Genomic DNA, 24,802 nt, shown 5'->3' with positions numbered 1-24,802 from the left:
TTATGTGTTACTACTGACTTCTGCAATTTTATTCACTCTCCCCTCTTGCTTCTCCACTCTTTTGACGGCTAACTCTCTGTTCTCTCCTCCTTTCCCTTCTCACTTTTCCTATCTCCTCCCCTTACCTTCTTCTATGCACTCTATCAGAATTGTCCCTGGACTGAGTATGATAGCAACCTCGTCTGTCTCCCCCCCGCCCCCACCACCCCTTAGTGGCTTTTTTCTCCCCACTCCCCTCCAGCACTATCGGAAATGTCAACAGGCCTAGTATGATAGTCGCTTGTTTTGTTCCTCCCCTACCTTTCTGCACCCGTCTCCCTCACCTCTTGTTTTTCTCCGGCTCTACCAGAAATGTTGTCAAGCCTAGAACAGCAGTCACCAGTCTGTTTCCATTTCCTTCCCACTCTCCCCCTCCCTTCCTCATCTATGTCTTAGCTCTTGGACTATCTGAAATGTCGTCAGGCCGAGTACGATAGTTAATTTCACATCCTTACTGTTCATGGCCTATAAGAATGTCATTGTATTTTCCCTTGTTCCCTCCCTTGCCTTGAAGCGCTTTGAAACACATTGTGTATAGGCGCTATATAAATAAACTATCATATCATATCTTCAATCGGGAGTGCTACCAGTTCTTCCCGGGGTCTGAGGTCGCTGTTGGACCTGTATGCGTTCAGCGCAAATTCCTGCTTTTCTCCTCTTTGGTCCGTGCATCTCCATGGAGCCGTTGCTGCAGCTGTCTCAGCATGTTTAATGGACCACCTCAAAGAGACCACACCACTGCTTAATTCTTACCGTCTCTGCAGTGAGCTGGGTTTACTCCAGCTCCTGAGATTCCTTTCTGCTTCTCCTCCGAGACCTACTGTCTCTCAATGCTTTGGGCAATGTGGGTTTAATTTTCCTAGGTCCTGCAGGACGTACGCCAGCTTCCCTTGCTGCTCTTCCTGTTCCCGAATGGTTCCATTTCATTGTGGGATGTTTTTTCGTTGGGTTTTTTATAGCTGATTTTTTAACGAAAAAAACCATCACATTTTTTATGAAATTTTTGGGGGGATTCCCCCCTAAGCCTCCCATTCACTTTAATTTGTTATGTATACCCGAACACCCACACCCCATATATATCATTTTCTAACCCCCCTAGGGTTTTTTCATTAAAACCTTCGCGGTTAAAAACCCATCGAAAGAACATTGCGTGATGAAAGGACGTCGTACCTCCTGAATACCTCTAGTCCCTCTTCAGTCTTTACTTTATATTGCTGGGTCCACCTCAGCATAGCGTTAATGGTGGATGTCAATGCTTCCAAAGTTATTTTCATGCTTCCTAGTGGCCACTTCATAACAGTCCATTGGTAATCTCTTCTACTATTGTTCTGTATGTTTGTTTGGTTCCCAGCCCTGTCTTGTCTTACAGATGATAGTATAGACTTTACAATGACACATGGAGTAGTTTCATGTTGGGAGGGAGAAGGAGGAAATAGGGCCATGGCTTCTGGGAACAAGGGTTTAGGGAGGTATTTCATGGGAGTCCTTATTCCCATGAGGAGACTCTCTCCCTATGAGGTCCTCATGCTTTTTACTACCCCTAGGGGTCTATTGGGTAGTGGCCTCTCCTCCCTATCCTCACAGGGAAGGGCTCCTCTCTGGGGAGAAGGGAGGAGAACCTGGGAATCATCACAAAAGAAACATGCCACAATCTTTGCACTACAGAGTACCTTGCAGTATTTAATTTGAGAATTGTACTCAGGAATCAAGTATGGCTGGATCCTTGCTTGAAGTATTCCAAATAAAGGCTCAGAGTAAGATCATGATCTTTGGCCAATGTGACTTAAAGACTGACATCTCTGAAACACACTCAACAATTATGTATCCACAAAGTGATTACCTTTGGCAGGTGGAACCCTCTTAGTGTTACGTCACTGGTTGTACATCTAGGCACACCAAGAGGTACAATGTTACTGATTCGCTGCACCTCATGAATTACTGCGTTGGTGTAAGGCATTAGTTTCCTATTTTCCATCAATGGCTGTCTAGCATGCCCAAGCGCCCGGTCAATTTCTGCATGAACTTTCTCTGAAAATTAGAAATAAAAACATACTTTCACAATCCAGTTTTATTGTATTCTGGCACTATATCTATATAACGTAACTGAAAAGAAAAGAAAATTGCCTGCGCTTTTAAGAGCTTCTCTTATCTGTAAATACAATGTTTTATGAAAAGAAGCGACTCATTTATATGAAAATGGGATTAAGAAACACCCACTGCATCGACTAAATGGCTTTCTAGGCGAATAGTCAAGAAATATTTCAGCCAATGAGACACTGGCTGCAATATTGCAATACAGGACACACATGAACATAATATTTAGATTTTGAGTTCTGAGAAGATACATGTAAACATGCAAAATACATATTGGCTCAGAAAAACATAGGACTTTTTTAAACACATGATCGTTCTAGGATGCATAGGATTCTAGGATGCATATCAGTATCCTATGAATCTTTAATAAAAAGATAAGAACAAAATCCTAAAACATTTACAGTAGTAAAAAAAAGAAACAAATGTAAACCAATTTGTAAACAAAAAAATAACTGACTGGCTGGACATATCATAAGACGGTTCAGCACGCCCACGCTCTCTCTCTTTCTTTTTTCTCTCTTGCTCTTTTGAACCCGCTCTTTCTCTCTCACACTACCGTCTCTTTCCCTCTATGTCTCGCTCTACGTTTCTATCTCTTTCCATGCTGCCAGAGTCACCTAATCAGTGTGTGTTTGCTAGAACCACCCTAGCAGTTGCCGACAGCTGTGCAACTAGAGACATTATTTAATTATACTAAATTTTGTAAAGTACCTCTGTTTAAAATTTGACAATTAATTTTCTAATGATAACTTCCAGTACACATTGTAACCATAATAAGAATGTTACACTTGCCTAACTGAACTAAAACGTTATCAATAACTAAAATAACCTATCAGAAAATAATTTATATGGGCAGTCGGGGACACTCCTATTGTACTCTTTCAAAATCCCCCTATGAGAAAGGGGAAGAGGATGAAAAGAACCTCTGAGAGTTGCAGCCTGTTTTGCATAAAGTTAGAGTATTTTGGGAACATGACCACACATCTTTATACTTAATAACTTCCAACTCAGAGCCGCATCAGCAAGGCATTGTGGAAATGTAAAGTAGCCCAAATGCAAGCCTTTTTCTCCAGCTATCTATCTTTGTTTTGCAGTGCAGGGGGGGGCTTCTTTAAACATAGCGTAATCATACCAAAATATCCCTTTCTTAAGGCTACCAAACAACAACATACCTGGTTGTACCCTTATTATGGATCATCAGTGCTGTATAGACTTGGCAGCCTTGGGGCTGGAGCATTGGGCATGTTTACAAAACACCAACAAGCTCAGTAGCTTCCCTACCACTCCATTTCAGAATTGAGATCTCTCAGTGAAGCCCCACAACATGCATTGGTACACCCACACATCACATTTTAAGCAGGCCAGAGCTTGCTCTCACCACACTCTATGCAATACATCTGAGATGATATAGGACATTATGGCATACTGGTAATAAATCAGTTTATGAACTGATTTGTGAAATCCTCCTGGCATCGTCACATGCTTTTACCTCGTCCTGTAGCCATTAACTAGACACGCGGACCCCGTTAGCATTTATCCAGAGCCTTGGTAAGTTAATTACCTGGTCCGGGCAAGTCATAGTTCTAAAATATGCATTCCCCATGCATCCAGCTCTTTAATTGCAATGTTTACCGAATTCTCCAATAACCTTTGCGGGGAACCCACTTCATATCTTCTGAAGATTTGCCACAATCATAGCATAGTCTAAGAAAAGGCAACGTGCTTCATGGGGTTGCCATCTTCATTTATTAGTAGGTCAAGAATGTATCTTCCTTGTACAAATAGTGTAAATATAAGCATATAAAGCTAAAGGCATATACAGCATTTAAAGATGGAATACAGTGCCCACTCCTTGTGATTCTTCATATTTGCCTGTGACCTTGGCCCGTTCTCATCTCTACAACCTTTTCTTGTCATAAGAGGACTCTACTAGGAACATTAACCTATATCCGTTCATCGTCCCAATTTGGTTCCAAACTGCTTGAGTCACTGGCGCTGCCAATAGGAGTTGTACATCAGCTTCTTTCCTTAACAATGCCACATGCAAGAGTGTTCTGGAGTGCATTCTATTTCAGATTATACACTTGTCCTGAACAACTGGCACATCCAGGAACCTTGGCATTAAACACTACTTAATAGCGGCACTCTAGTAGATTCTAAAACGTGACACTCCTACAGTATTCCTACCCAATTCATGTAGAATGTCCAAGGAGTCGTAGGTTATCCTAGGGTTTGCTATCACCAGTGACAATGTCCCCGGCCTCACGCCATGTGTGTGGGGAAAGGTTACCATGGGGCTGTGCGTTGCCACCTGATCTATAATGCAGGGCTCTGGGGTTGTGTGGGAAGCATCCCTGAATCACTCCTCAAACACCTAGGTCAAGGGCTCATCAAATAAACCACAGGAAGACATCTGCTGTTTACAGAAGGCCTAAAATATAGAAGGAAGCGTTGTTGGTTATTTCAGCTCCGAGGGCCCTCATTCCCTGGGTGGAGAAACATTACTAATTTATCTCAAGCAAAGTGTAGCTCCCAAATAGTGACTGCACAACTTACCAATGTTTAATCAGCGAGGATCACTGAGGCCGAAAAGGTCTGACCACCAGTCCGAGACGGTGGAAGGATGGCACACTTAGCAAGACTGCCGAGGCGGATTGCAATGAGCGCTTTGGACGATAGCAGGTAAATTTAGTCTATGGGTATTCTGCCCCTTGATTATGCAATGTCTGATGGACAATGCAGAGCGCCTTAAACCCGATGTGCTGAGCAATAGGAAGCCAGTGCAAAGAACGCTGAACTGGCGAAATGTGGGCCCCATAAGGTGAACCGCTTGCCACCGAGCGGCAAGATTTTGCAGGCGCTGGAGCCATTGGACTATGCCCTTAGGCTGGGCCAAGTAAAGGGCATTACAGTAGTCTAAGCGGCTCAACACCATGGCCTCAACCACTGGCGGATGCAAGATGGCTGGTAACAGGGGAAGCACCTGTCTCAATATTTTTAGATGAAAGTGGCTGGTTTGACACACCACTGATACTTGAGGATCCATAGAGAAAGAAGCAGACATAATGACTCCTAAATTATTCGCTTTAGCCACCAGGACGGGAAGAGTACAAGGAGAAGATGGCCAGAAAGAAGACACCCAGAGTGAAGGATCAGGGGGGGATCCTACCACCAGCGCCTCCGTCTTGTCTCCATTCAACTTCAGCCAATTTTGATTCATCCAATATACCACGACCGTCAGGCACTGGTGAAGGCACAATGACATCTCAGCCTGATCTAGATCTAAACGGATCAGAATCTAAGAGTCATTGGCATAAGAATAGCACCTGACGCAGAAGGAGCGGATGAGACACACTAACGGCCAAATATAAATGTTAAAAAGAATGGGAGACAAGGCGGAGCTCTGCGGTACCCCGCAACCAAGGTTGCAGGCTCCAGAGAAAAAAAAGGGGGGGGGGGGGGAAGGATTTGAGATCTATCGGCCAGGAACGAAGAGAACCTGGCCAACACTTGACCGGAGATTCCAATTTGGGCCAGGCGGGTTAGCAAGGTAGGGTGGTCAACGGTGTCAAAAGCCGCCAACAGGTCATGTAAAATCAGGGCGCCAACCCCCGCTGCATCCACCAGCATGGCCATATCATCCTGCACCGAGACCAAAACACTTTCCGTACCCCGGCCGGGCCTAAAGCCTGACTGGGCAGGGTCAAGCAGTTCAGAGGACACCAAGAATGAGGATAAGAGTGGTGAAACCAAAGACTCCAGAAGCTTCATAAGAAAAGGCAGGAGAGAAATGGGACGGAAATTAGAAAGAAGTGAAGGATCCAACGATGGCTTTTTCAAAAGGGGAATCACCGTAGTGACCTTAGGTTCCGGGGGGATGCACCCCGACTGGCAGCAGATATTAATAGCCATCGTGATCTCCCTCATTAACTCGGGGGAGATTTCCTTCATGACCGCCAGTAGAACCACATCCGATGGAGCACCTGACTTAATTTTTTGAATGGTGGTGGATACCATTGATTCTGTAAAAAGAGTTAAGACGACCATCCTTTCAGTACAGTCGTGCCACTAGGAACTGCAGATTCAATCTCAGGAGCATATACCATTGAGGCCCCGGAAATATTGGCTCAGATGGTCTAAATTTTCATGGTGGGAAAAGCTGTGACAACGAGTCAGAGTTCCTGAGAAGGACTAACTGTCAGAACATATTTAGCCAAAGTTTACAGAGATTTCACCACAGCGAAGAAAGCTTTTGGCTGACACACAGATGACTAAATTTTCTGCGCAGATAGGATTTCTTAGCAGCCATAAAAGCCGAAGAATAGGCTGCTGAACAGGCTTTATACTGGGCTCTGAGATCAGAATCATAGGCTATCCACCATTTCTGCTCAGCCTGTCTAAGTTTGAGCCGGGCTATTTTAAGCTGTTAGGAGAACCACGGTTCCGATGGAAGCCTGCGTGGTTAAGCCGTAGCAGGGTCACTTCATCCGCTGCTTCTTGCAGTGAGCGAGAAAGCATCGAGAGGGCAGCAGCAGAGGCCACCTTACATTTTGCTTTGACTGGGGAAACAAAACCCTGCAAATCAGCCAAAAGCCAGCAAAGCTGCCACATTCTAAGAGGGGGAGTCCTAGGCTGTACCCAAACTATTTTAAGCATACAGGTCACCAGATAGTGCTCCGACCATAGTATAGGCTCAACACCCTGAAAGGTTACCAGAGCTTCGTTCACCAATACGAGGTCAAGCGTGTTCCCCAGATTATGAGTGGATCCTAAAACAAGTTGTTGCAGGTCAAGGTCAATCAAACTATCAAAAAATAGATTGATGGATGGGCCCGAGGGTAGTTACATTTCAAATTAAAGTTGCCCAGCACAACAAGGTGGGTATATTTTATTTGAAGGTCAGCAACAAGGTCTAATAGTGGTTCGAGAAAACCAGCATGGGAACTCGGGGGCCGATAGATGATCAGAAAATGGCAAGTGAAGAGAGAGGAGATAACACATCTCAATAATAGGGTTTCCATAGCTAGAGAATGAGGACAGCAAAGCGGAGTGACTATCAAATTAGATTTGAAAATTGCCGTAACCCTCCCCCAAGCTGGAGTGAGAGCCGGCCAAGATGAATAATTTTATAATTAGCTGGGATTGCCTGAACCAAAGTTGGGGCAGAGCCCTCATGTAACCAGATCTTGGTTAAACAGAGCAGAGCAGAATGACGGTCTGACAAAAGATAATAAATATCAGGCGCATGGGCAGGCAAAGAGCGGGTGTTGAGCAACATCACCGGAAGATCTGTCGTGCTCTGGACCTGCTGAACCAACCGATGCAAGCTGATTGGCATACCTGGATCAATACAATCTTTCCAGCCACAAGGAAACGAGGTGTCAGATGGTGCTAAAATCAAACGTTCCATCCTGGAGTAATCTAAGGCTCCACCCTGCATGTCCGTCGGCTTGCCTTTGTGCCTTTGGCGCACTGACGGGGCACGCTACGCCCGTCTGCTGCGCGGACGTTTATCCAGCAAAAATAATGCCGATGAGAAATGGGAGTGAGGCGAAGAATGCCCACTCCAAGAGACAGAAAGAGAACTGACTGCAGCCGCGGCGTCCTACAGTGACAAGCAGAAGAGCAGGTGGAAGTGGTGAACTGAGGTGTACAAGAGGAAATTACATCAGCGTGGGTTATAGTGAAAAGAGCAGAGGAGGATGAGGTGAAAGAAGGAGGGAATAAAATATAAGGAGGTGATAGTTAACGGAGGAGCTGAGACTCACAAGGAGGTGGTGAAAGGAAGAGCAAAGAAGAAGGAGAAAGAGGTGGTTACAGACGTAGCAGGGAATTAGATCTGAGGAGAAGGTGGCGAAAAGAGGAATAGGGGATTTATGGGAGGAAATAGTGAAAGTAGAAGCAAAGGATCAGGAGGCAGGTGTAGCTTCTAGAAGGGAGGTGGTGAAAGAAGAAGCTAAAAGGTTAAAAGGTAGTTTGGAGAAAGAACAGAGAGGCACACGCATCCCACGTTTACAGAGAGCCTGAGAGTGGTGGAAGGAGGTACCACTACTTGGCAAAGCATTGACTATGTATTTGAGAAGCCCAGAGTGAGCCAGATGCTGGAGGAAGGAATAGAGGAGGACTCCATAGGTGCAAGGTTATGCCGGATAGCATCCCGTACCGCTCCATAACCTCTAAAATATACTGTAGATTCTCCTTGGGGTATTTCAGGTACAACAACATATCATCCGCATACATCAATATTAAATGCTGCCCTCCTTTGGTATCAATCCCAACTTCACCATATTGCTGTCTCAAATACGCCGCCAGGGGTTCCAATGCTAAAATGAACAGCATCAGAGAGCACAGGCTTCCTTGTCGGATGCATCTACTTAATTGCCATTGTTCAGATATGTTCCTTCCTGTTTTGACTCGAGCTAGTGGTTTTGTTATATAGCAGCTGGACCTACTTTAGATACCCAGGCCAACCCCATATTCCCTCAAGATGGCCGGTAGCCAGTGCCACCTGATTGAATCAAAGGCTTTTACTGCATCCAGCGAGACTATCGCTATCGCCTGGGAGCTTCCTTCGGTCTGATCTATGATGTGGTGGAGCCTTCTAAGGTTGTCTGATATACACCTGCCCGAGACATACCCTGTTTGATCTAGATGGAAAAGTTTGTTTATGATGGGCCGCAACCTATTTGCCATCACTGCTGTATTTTACTCTTTTGGTTAAGCATCGATAGCGGTCTATAGGACCCGTAGTCCATATCTGAATTTTTAGGTTTAAGTAACGGGATGATTATTGCCTCCCGCAGAGATGCAGGTAACGTATTTATGTTAAACGCTTCATTTAGCATTGCTAACATCGGAGGGAGAAATTCCGTCTGGTATGCTTTATAACACTCGCTCGGGAGGCCGTCAGCGCCTGGGGCTTTGCTAGTGGGTAGTGCCTTAATCACATATTCTAGTTAGTTTAGCATCACTGGAGCCTCCAGGCTCTCCCTCTCTGTCACATCAAGCTTGGGCAGAGCAATCTCTGTTAGAGCCTCCAACATGTGTACTTCTTCCCCATCCATATATCTGCATACCGTCCCTTATAGTATTCCAAAAAACATTAATTCACTCACTCCGGAGTGATTGCTTGTCTAGGGGCCTCGCTTTTATATAGCCATGCTAGCAACCTTCCCAGTTTGTCTCCCTCTGCATGTTGCCTCTCCATATATTTCCTGTAATTTAGATTGCATAGTCTCTCCCAGTGTACCCTGCATGCCTGCTTATGGCTTCAGTTTCTGCAGGGGATTCCGTATCCTCCTGCATTTTAGTTTCTAGCTCCCTCTCTATGTTGCCCAAGTCTCGTATTATACCACCTTGCAACCCTTTCGATTTTGATATTGCTGCTCCCCTTATTACCACCTTGAATGCCTCCCACAGCGTCCCGGATGATTCTACACTGCCAGTATTATGTTCGAAATACTCCCGTATGTCCTTCCTCAGATCTTCCCTAAACACAGTGTCTTTCAGTGCCTCGGCCCTAAGTTTCCATGTCGGGATCCTCGCCCTAGGGGTTGAGATCTGCCACATCACTATCAGTGGTGCATGGTCCGAGTGGACCATAGCCTTGTATACTGCCTCTGCCACCGCTTCCAGTAGCTCTGATGTGACAAATATGTGATCTAATCTGGTGCGTAGGCTTTGTGGGGTGGAATAATGAGACTACCCTCTAACGCGCGGGTGGTGCACTCGCCACACATCCTCCATTCTAAAATCCTTTAACGGGGTGATCAAGGCCTTTGCTGCAGGAGCTGGTCTATCCATTTTCTCGCCACATCTATCTAGCCTCGGGTCCATGGTACAATTGAAGTCTCCCCCCATATGACTGTCCCATCCATATATGGGCTAATCTTGGCATATAGGTTCCTGAAGGAAACTGTAGTGTCATGATTCAGGACATAAACGTTTATAATGTTCACGTCTCTATTTTCCACCATTCCTTTAATTACTACCATCCTCCCATCTTTATCTGTGGTGGACTCTAATAGCTTAAACGGGACATGTGGCGCCATCCATGTGAGGACTCCTCTGGCGTACGTTGAGTACGTTGCCTCTAGGGTTATCCCTTTCCATTTCCTCATTACTACCTCTTGCTTTTCTTTGTTCGGGGTGGGTTTCCTGTATTAGTGCAATATCTATCTTCAATCGTTTCAGGTACATCATTACTTTATTTCGTTTAATGTAAGAGTTCAATCCCCTCACGTTCCAGGACATTCTCCTCAGGTCTCCTATGCTAGCTGTTTCCTACTCCACCCGTCTCCGCCCCCACCCTCCTAATCTTACTCCATGGCTTGTGATTGTAGGCTCGCACCCCTGTAACAACCCTAACACCCTTCCCCTCCCCCACTGAAACTTCCCAACCTCCCCCACCCCACACCCTTTAACTTCCCCCACTGCCCTCTCCCCTCTAATCTAATCTCCCCACCTCCCACCCCTGCCACCTGCCCAACTGTCCCCAACCATTGCCCAGCTCCATCCCTGGATCTCAGGCTACCCCGTATCTAGTCCCTTTTCTTGGTGATGCAGGGGGATACCGCACTGCCAGTATCCCAACAAACTACCTACTGGGGGTGATAGTATGTCTCCAGGAGCCGCTGGCCGAACGCAGCGCCTGTGTCTCCTGCATTAAGCTAACAGTATATTGCATCGTTCCAAGCCCTCATACGAACCGTACCAACTAATCACGCCATGTTCTGGTTACGCATTTCCAGTGCTACGTACTCCAACCGGCACTTGCATCTCCTACATGTAAGCTAACAATCTTACACAACTTATGTATATTTAAGCCCCATGTGCATGTTTCGCACTATTCTTAACATAATTAAATTAAGCTCTGATCTTACTATATAGTTACAAGTCCTTAACTCAAGCGTTACTCATCTATGTTGTTCAGTCGATGGCCCTACTGTCCATCGTGCCGGCTTTGCTGGAGCCCCTACTCACTTCGCATGTCCCTTGTCTGCCTGGTTCATCGTGTCCAACCATGTAGTTACCTCCACCGGGTTGTCGCAAAAACGTGTTCTGTCCTTATGCAGTACTTTCAGCTTTGCGGGGTACAGCAACATATACTTGAATCCAGATTTGCGCAACCTTCTTTTCACTGACCCGTAGCTCAGACGTTGCCTCTATACCAGGAAGGTGTAATCCGGGTACTGTGGGATGTTTTCACCCATGCATCCGAGCCCTACAACATCACTGTGCGTTTAAAAAGCAATGCTGCCCACAAGATAAAGTGCAGTGAAAACCTGACAGATAAGCCACCATCTACTTTTGACAATTGCCAGACCCATCCTTTGGTTGCACCCAGAGCTGTTCAAAACTTCGTTTCATTGGTGTCAAAAAGTTGCTAAAATCATGGCCCACAAGACCACTATAAAGATCCAACTTCTGGTGGGGTGTTCTACATCACTCTACTGCAAGGATCCCCATCAAAACCATGTCAGCTATCCCCTTTTTGAAGACATTAATTCAAGACAGCTGTCAAAAATGGGTGCAGTACCGGCATTTGACACTAACCGGCGCTAGCGATCTAAACTCTGACAGGAGAACTGTATTTCAGGAGTTACAAAAGGATCCTAAGCTAGCTGGGACTTCAAAGGCTTGCCGATTAATGAGAATTCTCAACCCCTGCTGTTCCCAGGCCCTCACAAGAAGGCAACCTGATTCAATTAAAAGTTCAAGAGGATGGGAAGTCTTCACACCTGCTCTTACCACCAACAGTACAGGATATCGCCTTGACATGTAAATTAGGAGGGGAGGAGAGTTTCCTGCAGCCTGGCAGAAAGGAACAATAGCCTCTTTCCACTGAATAGGATATACTAATTTGGGTGTTAACTGCCAACACTGCTCTGGGAGAAACAGGCCATGTGACCATCTGACTCACCAAGCTTCTGGGGGCGGACCCAGACCCTTTTGTGAATTGAATTGAAGGCAAATATATGTTTTATAAGAGTACTGATAACCAATTGTAACCAGATGACAGAAATGTACAACTTTGAGATTCTTAAAATGACAATTTTACTCACGGTTCAAGACTCAGCTGGTCGCTCTGTGATGTTCTGAGGCAAAACCCCGGGAATTATGAATATTGTAGACACTGTGTTTATGCTAGAGACATAGTAATTTACTGTAATATGCCCAGAAGGGGGGTGTACCTCTGTGTAAATTTGGGTAAAAGTCCAATATTGGAAAACCAATCACAAACGAAAATAAGTTGTCATTTCTGAACCCAAGCTTTTAGGAAGATCAGAGTTGGGCAAGAATGTACCTTAATTCATCTGTGATGTGTACATGTAATTTCAACAACTTGTGATTCTGGGAAGCATGTGTGGATATGAAAAATCATTTTTCTAAGTAAATGCAAAGGGGAGGGACTTCAGCCAGCCATAAAAATAGCATCACTCTGACTCATCCTGACTCACTACTCCGTTCTGCAGTCAGAGGACAGAAAAGTCTATAGCCTATCAAATCATGAGAGGGTGGGGCATAGATAGTCAGCCTCCCCACCCACTTTCAAAAGACATAAAAAGAGCCACTAAGACCCAGGAAGGGACATTCACTTTCCACTTCAAACTGATTTCTTACGAAGCATTTTGCCAGACCAGACAATATCCAGAAGACAGACTCCAGAACCAGAACTTAGAATCCAGACTCCAGCACTTGTAGCAGAGGGGCCTGAACTACAAGCTGAATCCTTTTCAGCAGGCCTCAGAATCTTTTGCAAACTGACTCTTCACCAGCCGGGCTGTGCGGTTTGATTCTGGCTAGAACCCTATGCCAGAACCCAGAAAGAAGTGCTGTATCCAGAACCACCGACTAGACCCAGACCAGACAGACTGCTGTGCAGTGCCAAGAACTTTTGCCAGAACCAGAGATCCAGACCAGCAGAGCAGAGCTGACCCAGATCACTGTGAGCAGAACCAGTACCAGAGACCGTCCGTGGCGAGAGAACCGCAGCTAAACCTGTTGACCAGATCGGTGACGGAGGCCCATTCCAAGACTAGGAGTGAGTATCCTGAAAACTGTGCCAGAACCAATCTCTTAGTCTAAAATAACCTGATTTAAACCATTTTAACCTGTCCAGAACTGCATCATAGAAATCGTGTGTCCATTCTCCGATTTTAAACCTGTAAAAGTGTCATTTTGTCATTCTGAATCATTATTTCATTTCTGAAAAACGACCTTCACAAAATCGTCCGTATCTTTGGAACCGCATGTGCTAGGAACGAGATTTAACTTTCATTTTAAAGCTAAGATCCTGAGCTTTCCAACGAACGGATTATAGTTTATCTGTAATCGCGCTTGACACACTCGGAAAAAGTGCCGCAAATTGAAAACTAGCTCAAACTTCTTCACCTGTCAAAAATACCTGTCTTTTGCTTTGCATTGCTGAAATTCGTTTCCAACCTGATAATCCCTCATGAATCATTGCTAGTGTAGACCTGAACTAATTCAAAGTAGCTGTCACCTACCCTGAATCTCCTATAGGGAGTTAAAATCATTTTTAGCATATTTTCACTTCTTTGCAAATCACATTTAAAGTATTTTTGCCTGTGTTTTAAAATCATCCCAGTGCTCTAAGCATGCTAGGGGGAAACTTAATTGGCATTGCATTTGATGGTATTCCTGAAAATTGTGTGCCCTCCTTCCATCTCTTTATACTGCATGGAGGGGAGTGAATTGCCACAAGGGGAAAAGTGATTTGATTCTCTCTTGTTGAAACCATATCAGTTTATTTCTGTGCTGCATTCTTTCCATCATTGTTTTTCCCTTGAAACCATAAAATCATTCTCAGATACCTTATCCTTCCTATACCAACTCCTAAGTGATCACAAAAGTGTGCTAGTGTAATATTATCCATTGTTGATCACTCTCATATTCATAATTGTGCGATCAAATATTAATTTATTTATAAAAGTGTGATATATATATATCTTGTTTAATTTTTCGATAAATCAATTTGCAAAACAAACCTACTTCTTGGCTCAGTGAGGTCAGGGGGATTCTAAGAGAGGGGCGTTATTATAAGGGTTTATCATCCAGGTTATAACTTGTCATAAAAATATATAAATAAGGGCTTCCCTTGGGCATCCCAGACCAGGCATTGATTTAGCTGGAGTGCTGAATTGAAGTCTCTTCACAGTACGCAGTAATGTTCGCTGACACTCTGCTGATAGTCCCACCTTTGCGGAAAGGCTCCAGGATCTTCTCTCCGTCCCTATAGTTTAATAATTTTGCAATGATTGCCCTCGGAGGAGCTCCCGGTGGTGGCTTCCTGACCTGGGCTCTATGCGATCTCTCCACAGTGGACCTGAGTGAGCGCTTCAGCGCCTATTTCTTAAATCAGCATGTTTTCTACATAATTTGTCAGGTCTGGGTTTTCCACTCCTTCCGGCAGTCCCACAATGCGTATGTTGTTTCTGCGGGCACGACCCTCTGCCTCGTCCACTCGGCTCTCCAGATTACGCACTTGTTGCTGCAATGTGTGGACTTCCTTGGCGTTAGCAGTGCATGTAGTCGTATTGGCTTACACCTTTTTTTCCAGCCCTCTACGCTCGGATAACGCTCGAACATCTTGTCTGAGAAGGTTGACGTCCACACTGACGGCTTCTATCTTGGATTCTAGCGTGGTCTTCAAATCGGCAATGGCAGTGTCACAGTGTCGATCTTGGATCCCCATGATAACTTAATTCTGCGATGGCTGGCAGGATCTGTTGGTCATCCCGTGCTGGAGATCCTACACCTTGTGTATCATGTTCTGGAGTCTTAGCGTCCCCCATTGCTTGAGTTGATTTGACAAATATGTCTATTGATGGCTGTTCTTTGGTTTAGGCGTTTTAAACACCATATCACCTCCCTTGCATCTTACTGGTCGGTTGACTTATTTTGCAATGGCGCGCTCCCGCCCCTATGTCCTGGCGTAGTGCCCAGTGGCCTTCACCTCTGTAATCTCCCCCAGCCCCCAGATAATAGTGCTATGCGGGTACAGTCCATTTAAGTTGCTCAGTGTTGTTGTAATAAGGTGCCTTTAGAGTAAAATGCAGCCATCTACGATCACCTCTGGCCAGGTGCTTCTACTGTCTCGCTTTGTGTGAGGGGGTTTGGTCAGCCAGTGGATCACCACCGGTGCGGGGCACAATGTTGTCTGCACATGTTACTTCTTTATCCGCCTGCCGTCCCCGGGCATAGCAGTGGGCTTCCCATGCATCCACACCTTTAAGCCCGTTTGCTTACCATCTGCAGCACAGCCCATGGGGCCCCTCCAGATCCGTCTCACCTGTCCAGGTTTTCACATTTGTTGCACTGCTGGGATCTGCTATTCACTAGGTTCAGCGCACGCTTCAATGTTATCTGCGCTGGCCTCCTAGTGGAGCTCCACCTCCCTTGTTCTGCTGTGATCAGCTGCTGTGTTATTCGGCACCTATGTTTTGTACAGTCCCTGGCAGTAGTATCCATACTTTGCTAGTACCTATAAACTTGATCCCAGTCTTCATTCACATCCAGTCAGCTGCGTTGCATGTGACAGCATTTGGTGCCTCCCCCGCCTGACTTATATAATGTTTTTCCCTTGCAGTGGGTGTTCGCCTGTTTAATGATCAATTTGTTTGACTCCGGCCATCCACTGCTCCGTGTGTTGCAGCAGCAACCTGAAAACTTTCATGCCCCTACATACGGTCAGCGTTGCGTCACCTTATCAGCTTCCAGTGCGGGCAGGCATGAGCAACACTTCACACTTCTGCGTTCCGTGTGCAGTGCAGCCCTCTCCTTTGTCAGGTGAAATCGCCCGTGTTGTTTTATTGCTTGTATTGTGACTCCTGGAGGGCAGGGGGTGTTTCTGATGTATATAGTTAATGTTGATTTGCTGCGATTGCATGATGTTTGTATTTTGTTTGTGTTTTTGTTCATATGTTGTTATCGTGTCATGCTGCTTCCCGATCCCCATGCATAACTGGATTCCCCTCGCTCTGGCAATCAAGTCAGTTTCAATATTATAAAGTCTGAGCAGTGTATCCCTTTGTTCGCTACTGTTGCCTCTAAACCAAGGTTTACACAATGCAGATTTCCTCTGCTGGGGCCCGTTCCATGCTTTTCTTCGGTAATAACGTTCCTCTTCCATGAGGTTTCTACCGACCCTTGGTTGTATGTTTTAATCCCAGGCAACATTATCTCCAATGCGGCAGGGGTGCGCACCAACCTTTTTTTCTTCCCTGGTGTGCGGTTCAATGCGTTACCGCCTCCTCACTTGGAGCGCGACTCCCGTCCTCCACTCCAGTATTGTCTATGCCAGGGCAAGTGAAACCGTAATGTTCTCCGTACCGCTGCACTTTAACATAATATTTGTTCACACAGTCCTTTCCCGCAGCGGCTTTGGTATAGTTCAATATTGCAAGATTTAGTCATGTGGAGATGCCGCACTACTCTCAGACTTCAAAGCGTATTGTCATAATGTAGTCTGGTAAACTAAGCTCGCCCACACATCCCCCGGTGAAATCCTTTGTACTGAGCTTGAAGCCATTTTGTCCCCGCTCCGTCGGGACCCCACTGGACTTTCTTGCTTCCGATTCGCCGGCAGTAACCCAGTTTCTTGTCTTAGTCGGTGCCTTCTATTCCTTGCATATTCTCACAGCAGCTGTTCCAATTGCAAGCAAAATAGTGCATTTTAATCGCATATCCAATCCGGAATCATGCAGGATCAGCAGGAGCCCCACGAAAGCATCTCCTATTGCATGGCTCCTTAGCCACGCACCCCCAATTACCAACCAAAATGTTATCAAATTATAAACTGTCTACTGTCATTCCCCAGTAGATATGTATCCCAGATGGTGGTAGGGTCTACCTGCCCTAAACGCTTTTTTGCTGCCGCTCTCAATGCTCTCCTACGTTCACATTCCAATACAAGACATTCAATAATTAAATGTTTAGCCATCTCTAAAAAACAATGTAACAGGCTCTACAAGTACTCATGGAAATATTTAATTTTAGCCTCGGTCCAAGGACCACCAGGGTGTTCAGCACATCAAATTTCTTATATATTCAGTACTTATTTAAGCGTTCGGGAAAGAATTGATATACAACCCTATTTCTGGTGGATTAATTTGACGGTTGATATAATCCTCACTATTCGACTTAGACGATAAAGATAAATCAATCCATAATTGATCTCTGCTGATTTCGACAAGATATGCTTTTTTTAGCTTCTTAAATTTACCTGATGACAGCTGGGTAACTCCCAAAGTCTGTTCCCAATCTGTACCCTTTTTCCAGATTTAAGTAAACATGTTTTGTTTTACTATGTTTAACCAATTTTCTGACTTCTTGATGAAGACAGAATAGCCAAGGCTCTAGTCCAGGGTTGTTCAAATTCCAGTAGCACTTAGATTTCTGTACACCAATCAACGTCATGTAAGATTTAATATTAAACTCACCCAACGAGTATTCTTTAGGAAGACTATGTTATGAAGTCCATTTGAAGACGACCATCTTCCCAAGCTGCACTTGCGGAAGGACTGTTTCGTTTTCCGATTGCTTTTCCCGCCTGTCCTGTAGAATCAAATTTCTGAAAAAATCTCAGTACTATCCAGTGCACCTAAAGATTGTTTGCCTAAGAACCAGAGGGAAATCAACTTTGAGAGATGGGGATAGAAGGGACTCTGGGTAAAGAAACCCCAATAGTATCTACTATAAACCCAGCAATTTATTTAAGTTGTGGTTGTTTTAGTACACTACTACTCAGAGAGACTGGAGGTGCTTTTTTACTGACCACTTATAAACAGCCCTCCATTAAGCTTTGATTTGAACAATACATCATGTTTAAAGGGTCACTTGCTTCCCCACTATCCCTTCTTGGTTATTCCTCTTATATATGCTTTTTGATCATTATATTGTCATATATCACACCAAATTGTATCAAAAATAATCATTTATTATTCTTTCTTAAAACACATCGTATACAAAACATTTTTAAACGCTCATGTTTTTTTTCTTTTTTTATACAATTGTAAGTTGGATCAATCCCATTGGTTGACTCACACACATATATGTCAATGAATTTCAGTTTCACTGTGCACATCAAATAATCTGTAGTAATACATTTTTTAGCAATTTTTTCTAGATAAAAATATCATAGGGATCTGTTGTCTGCTCGCCTCTCTCATAGAGGAGTGCATCCCAGTCCATAAAATGTTTTACTCTGTATTAATCTCACCCATGCTTACTTTCATACTGCATTCAAACCATACCCCACATGTTTCATTCCTTACACACTTTCATACCACTAACAAGGAAATTCTTCAGGGGTAAAAACTTCTTTATACCACATTTCATTAAGATGTGCAATTCTATTGGTCTTCTTTTACAGTTCTTTCTAGGGGTCCACTATTAATGAGGTTCCATTCATCATTCGCTGAGGTCCAACCATCAAACGGATAACTATAGGAAGCAAGAAAATGGATATTCAAATTTTAATGTTCGAATCACCTTTAGGTTTACGTTTCTATTACACTTCACCTACTGTCTTTACTAACAGTATTAGGAGTAAATCATTTAACTAGCTCCTTATGCGTCTCCATTATAGCACTTAGTCTCTCCATCTCAATACACAACAGGCTACAAATCACATATTTCCTGGCCGAATACCTTCTAGTATTGGGCTCTTTTTCCTCTCAAATTCGTTAAACTGAATGGATGGATACTGGGCGACTTTATATCATCTAGGATTCTATAACATAAGATTACCTTAATCCTGTTAACTTTTCCTTTGTCTATTTCTTTGTATGTCAACTTTTGTCAAGCACCAAGGCATTCTGCTATGCCGCCCTGAATAGCTGGCTAATGAGTATCATCTGGAACATTCCTCCGTAATCTTCCACTGTTGAAAGCAATACATGCATAATTATTTTATAACATTGTACTGTCCATTGTCCATTTGTCTTTATTATATCTATTTACTTCCTGCATCATATCTGCTTAGGTCTGCTCTTACTGACCTGATTTTTTAATGTATCTCTCCGATTCCCAGAGCTGTAGTGTTTTGGCCGCTTCTAAGCTCTTGCTGCCTAATGCTCGACCGGCACTTTGTCCGCCTAAGTTTCTTTTATTCCATCTGCTCAGCTTCTATTTATCTACAGCTAGAAAGACACAAACATGCACTAAGTTTTACTCTTTATCACTTATGCACCTACTGGCAGTTTCTGTCATCATGGACTGGCTACACAAGTTTAGGTACATTCCTCTTACCTTTAACTATTCGTGTCCGTCTCGTTCCGTTCCGGTGACTTAATTCCAGTTATACGCTCGTCTAACTGGGGATGTCCCTCGTCATCTGACAGGGCTTGCGTCTCTCACCACATTCAGCCGTTTGCGGTCGCCTACGTTTCTCTCTCATGACCGACTTTTTATACTGTTGTCCTGCCCATGTGTTCAATGCGTCACGTGGTTTGTGAACGCTGCGTACGTCGCTTGCTCTCTTCAAAACTCGTTGGTTATCCAGCGTTAGCCTTCGGCCCCCTGTTCATTCGACTATAGGGCTCAGCAATACAAGCCGGAACACCGCAGAGCTGACCCAGCGTTCTTATCATGGACCCTCAGCGCTCACATACTCCATCGTTAGCACGCGGAATCCCGCGCTGTGTAACTATCCATCTCCCACGGCGGTTGTTTTAGTACCACTCGTCCCCAACCCCTGGATGTGAAATTGTGTTTTAAAGTCTTGGTGAAACCCACTGCTGTGTCACAAATCTGATTATTTTGTGTTCACCTTGTGATATTTGGTGTCAGGAGAGGGATAATATACCTAAAGTGTGTGTCATCCATGAAAAAAGAACAGACAAGGGCATCAGCTGAAAACACAGAGCCCGAGGCTCATCACAAGAAAACACACAGAGTTCCCTTCAAATCAGGAGTTCAGGAGTTCTGCTTTGACCTTCCTGATCCTCTGAACGTTCCGCAGTCAGGCTCAGAAGATGGCAAACTCCTTGCTGAGGGACTTCGAGACAAAAACAATGAGTTTCCCTGGGAACTTACATGAGAACCCAAAATGAAACCTAAAATGCTGTCTTTAGAATTTTCTCAGTAGAAGGAGTACAGGGAATTGGAGATACGAACTGGCTGGCTGATGCGGGAAGGATAAGGCAGACCTCAACCAAGAAGGTGGTTAGGGCCCATGGAGTATCTACCATTCACCAATTCCCTCCAGATCTCAACATAGTGTACACCATAGGGATTTTTTGGGGAACAGAAGAACTGGGACCTATCCAACTTCTGATAACCATTTTTTCTCAACCAGGACTCCCCAGAGAGGAAAAGGAAAGATACCCCACCCCCACGGAAGAGCAAGACCTGTAATCACTTTCTCAGAAAATGAAACAAGTAGTTCCCATAGAAGACACCTCAAATGTCACACTAGAACGGTTTATAGTGACTGTTTCGACAGTCAAAGTTTCGATTGGTGAAAGTTCCGACACAAAAGTGTCGAAAAAAAGTTTCACTTTTTTTTTTATGGGGGGGGGTCCCCCCTCATACCCGTTTTCTTTTTTTTTTAAACACCTATTTAACTATACCAAATTATAATAAACCCTTTTCTATTGAAAAAAAATTCGAAACCTTTGATTTCGGCACTTTTGTGTTGAAACGTTTACCTGTCGAAACTATTTTTTGGAAACTTTGACCGGACACCCACTAGAACCCAGTATCCTGGTTGCAGAAATATGTGACTGTGGAGACCCTGTAGTATTCTTCAAAACATTTAATGAAAAGGAGAGGCAGCCAAGTGGTACAAGACCTATATTGTGTCCTCACTAATGGCAGGTGATCTTCAGACAGCCTATCAGGTCCTAAGTGAGGATGGACAGAACCATTACAGGCCTTGAGGAATGCCATCTTAGAAAGCCTGGGTGAGATCCAAAGATGATATCAGCAACAACTGCACAACATGAACCAGCTGTCTAGGAAATACCTGTAGGATTATGGACACAGCATTTCAGCATGCACATTTTAGCAAGCGTTGAGCTTCAACTGGGGCCCAGGGTGTGCAACTCATTGCTGGACTCAAGGGTGTTTTAAATAGAATTAAATAGATGCCAATGCACAGAGCACATGCTTAATATTGCACTTTGCTTCATGATGATATTTCAATGAACTGAACTGCACTACATATATACCAACCTAAATCTTACATGCTAATTAAACCAACCCATTTAACATGTAACTGAATTCCATAATAACATTCAGTGCAAATTAGCTCATGAAGTAAGCTGGATGCAGACTGATGAAAATGCATAATGCTCTGAAAATGGGGATAAAAATTGACTTTAAATGTGCAGGCTGGATCTGTGCTGTGTGGTAAGCTGAAAAATGTGAAGATCTGTTCTGCTCACATGGCTTTGTTTTGGAGCAGGAAGCGCAAGAGAAAAATGAAACATGTCTCTCAACAGCAATGCAGTTAGCACAATGACGAAGGGAAATCGCCTGATTCTTAGTGGGATGAGCTGGATAAGGGGAGGTGCTCGTGATTGACAGGGGGTGTGATAGAACAGGGGTTTGAGGCACAGTAGAGAGGTATTCTTTTTTGGGCACTAATGGACGAAGGAGCAGAGAGCTGGCTGGGCAGAGGCAGTTCAGTGCTGGCAAGCTGACTAAAGTTGAAGCTGTCCTTATCTCGGTTGACGATCCGTAAAAAAACTGCAGTCTCAAGAATCCTGATCTGGGTTGTCCCTCAGCAAGGCAGGCAGAAAAGCTGGGGAAGATTTCACTGCCAACCTGAGTTGGGAATATCGCCAACAGATTTAGGTAAATATGAAGTTAAATTAGGTGCTGGTGATGTGAATGATACTATGTAGCGCAGGTTAAATAGTTCTTTTCATTTTAGGTGGTATTAGAGATTCTGATTTTGATGTGCATGTGCTACTGTATTCATATTTTTCAAAGTCTCACTGTTTTTTTAAAGGGTACTTTCAAAGCAAAGTAGCCACAGTGAGTTGTTTATCTAGAGAGGCTGAATGAATATGCAGTATTTCAATTGCATGCTTTACATTTGTCGAATTTTAGCCAAAAGGGCATATTGTGGTATTGTACATAAGATATCTCAGGAAGGCATTAGCCATCTATTCAGAGTGTAATAGGTCCAGTCTTTGGTTGTTAGAGACCCCAGTACAAATAATTATTAGGCAGTCTGAAATCAGTTTCACCACTATATAAAATACCCCAACAGGTTTACCACACTATATTGCCAAGAACTATAAAAAATACCACCATAATAAAAAAATACCACAAAGTAATAGATATAACCCCAAAATATATCTGACAGATTTGGGGCGTTGGCCATTGAGAAACTTTAAAACAGTTACTGTGTGTGGCCTTGCATTCTAAAGCATAACCATGTTGTTGAATTAGTGCTGTGAGGTAGTGCAGTACTGTGCGCTCATCTGACTCTGATTCAGGCTGAGTTTTCTGAATTGTCAAATTATTTCGAGGCAAAACTTTATGCCCATGCAGTTCTGTCCTCAGAAAATGTGACAATATGGAAAGATAGAATTACCACAGATGTAGAACGGGAGGCATTTAAAATGTTTTTGAAGTCCAGGCTATACCAAGCACCAGACCGCACGTAGGAGAAAAACTGCATCATCAGACTGTGCACAAAACTATGGTTCCTGCTCCACAGATCTATAAAGATGCAAGGGAATGACAGTGAAGTTATTAGCAAGTTAGAAAGCAGCTTGGACAGTGAATGTGATCAGGTGCAGCAATTGAAAGCGGAATTAAAGCAGAGGGAGCTAGACACGGAATTGCCAGCTAAATGCAGGGATCTGGCTACTCAATTGGCTCAGAGAGAGAAACAATTTAATAAGAGTGAGCAAGAATTAACCCACAAAAGACATTTTAGTTGAAATAAGACAAGACAAAGATGTTGCTTTTTCGGAAATACAAGGCCTTAGAGAAGATGGCAGGGGGAAAGATATAGAATTCCATACTATGGAACAGGAGATATTTAAATTACTGAAAGAAAATAACAAAAAGGCCAAAGCGCTTAATCAGTATTAGACACAAATCAATGAATTGCAAGCAATAATCAATAGGGTCAGTGATGAGAATTCTGATCTCTGTCATGAGGCAGAACAGCTTGTTGAACAGTGCAAGAACCTAGAACAGCAAATATTTCGTCTTAAGTCTCAGGAAAGGCTATGGCCAAGGAAACAATGTACAAACAGCTGTCCCTGTGGCCAGACTTGATTATAACACAATGGTGGGGTCTGAATCACCTGCAAATATTCACACGCATTCTTCCCACAAGAAAACAGGAATGAGTAAAATGAACACACACCAGAATGCACCATGTAGTCCTATACAAATTATGAAATCCATCAAGACTTTAATTAAACCATTCAAAAAGGGAGGCGATTGTTGCATGGAAGACCATTTAGAAACCATTCACAATATATTCAAAGCCTTTCAGATACATAGGGAACAATATAGACAGTACTTTCACCTAACCCTAGATTCAGCATCTGCTAGTGTCATTTGTGGTCTTAATGAACAGGAACATTTGTAATGGGCAGACTTTGAGAAAGAGGTTGGACATCAATTCTCACCTTACTAGTCCATACAGGATGCCAAAAAAGCAGCTTATACTATGACGGCAAAGCCAGATATGTCACCTTGCCAATACCTTCAAAATTTGAAAGGAGCATTTTCACGCTTTGATGTGGCCTTTAACCCTAACTCTGTAGAATTGAAGACTGCATACTTTTATGGCCTCCAAAAAGAAATTGTATCCCAGTTAATTTGTGATTTGAAAACCACTACAATAGATAATAGAAAAGGGGACCAAACGGTATGACGTGATATTTGGTCAGAGAGAGGAGTGGCCTAAGAATAAGGAGACAAAACCAAACTCTAAAGAACCCGCACCAGCCATTTTGTAGGTAAAATCTGTAACAATGCCGCTAGAATCAGCACAAACTCAAGCAAGGAACAACAGGACATCTAGTCAAAGGGGCATGCCTCCACAGAGGACATCACCCCAAACTCCTATGTTTCAATCCATTGATCCCAGCAATAGGGATTCTTACATTAGCCCTAGATAATTGGGTCATTCTCCCAGAGTGGGATTTCGCTACGTTATGCCAGGCCTAAATAACAATCAAAATCAAATGTACAATGGCCCGTACCAGACACTAGGGGCCCAGAGAAGATTTCACCCTACTACAATGGTATATGGCCACCAAGAAAGACCAGGATATGTGGATAGATTCATTGAAAATGGAAACCAGGATAGGGGACAATTCCCACCAAATGAAAGACAAAATATGAATTATGTCTCTCGCCAATATAACCAATCACCACCACCAGTCGACCATGGTCAAAGTATGGTCGCTCCGCGTTCTCCACCTCCTGTGTCACATGAATTCAGAGGTAACACAAATAGAAATCAATATCCTGAGAGGTACCAGAACAGGCCTAATCAGGGTGGGTTTAATTATTACTGACCCAGGCCACAGAGAGAGGAATTCAGAGACATGGTCAGGTTTCAAGAGGCCCAAGTCAAAATGTTGTCTGAACAGATAGGAAAGTTATGTGCAGTTCAAAAGCAACAGCCAAGTGAAGGTGCCGAAGGTCATAGGAGTGATCGTGT

The 24,802-nt window shown here is 43.9% G+C and overlaps 1 protein-coding gene across 1 annotated transcript in view; it reads right to left on the bottom strand.

Moving 5' to 3' along the window:
• The window catches only part of LOC138545442 (cytochrome P450 2J2-like), a 470,793-nt gene that overhangs the window by 82,397 nt on the left and 363,594 nt on the right, over positions 1-24,802 (bottom strand). Inside the window, exon 7 of the mRNA XM_069642069.1 lies at positions 1,880-2,067. Within this exon, the coding sequence (XP_069498170.1) occupies positions 1,880-2,067 (188 nt within the window). The remainder of the gene's footprint in view (positions 1-1,879; positions 2,068-24,802) is intronic.

This window comes from Ambystoma mexicanum, chromosome 1q (assembly GCF_040938575.1).
Source record: "Ambystoma mexicanum isolate Mex_15411 chromosome 1q, UKY_AmexF1_1, whole genome shotgun sequence".
Classification (NCBI taxonomy): Eukaryota; Metazoa; Chordata; class Amphibia; order Caudata; family Ambystomatidae; genus Ambystoma; species Ambystoma mexicanum.
The sequence above is the reverse complement of the archived record's forward strand: the minus strand, read 5'-3'. Positions and strand labels throughout refer to the sequence as shown.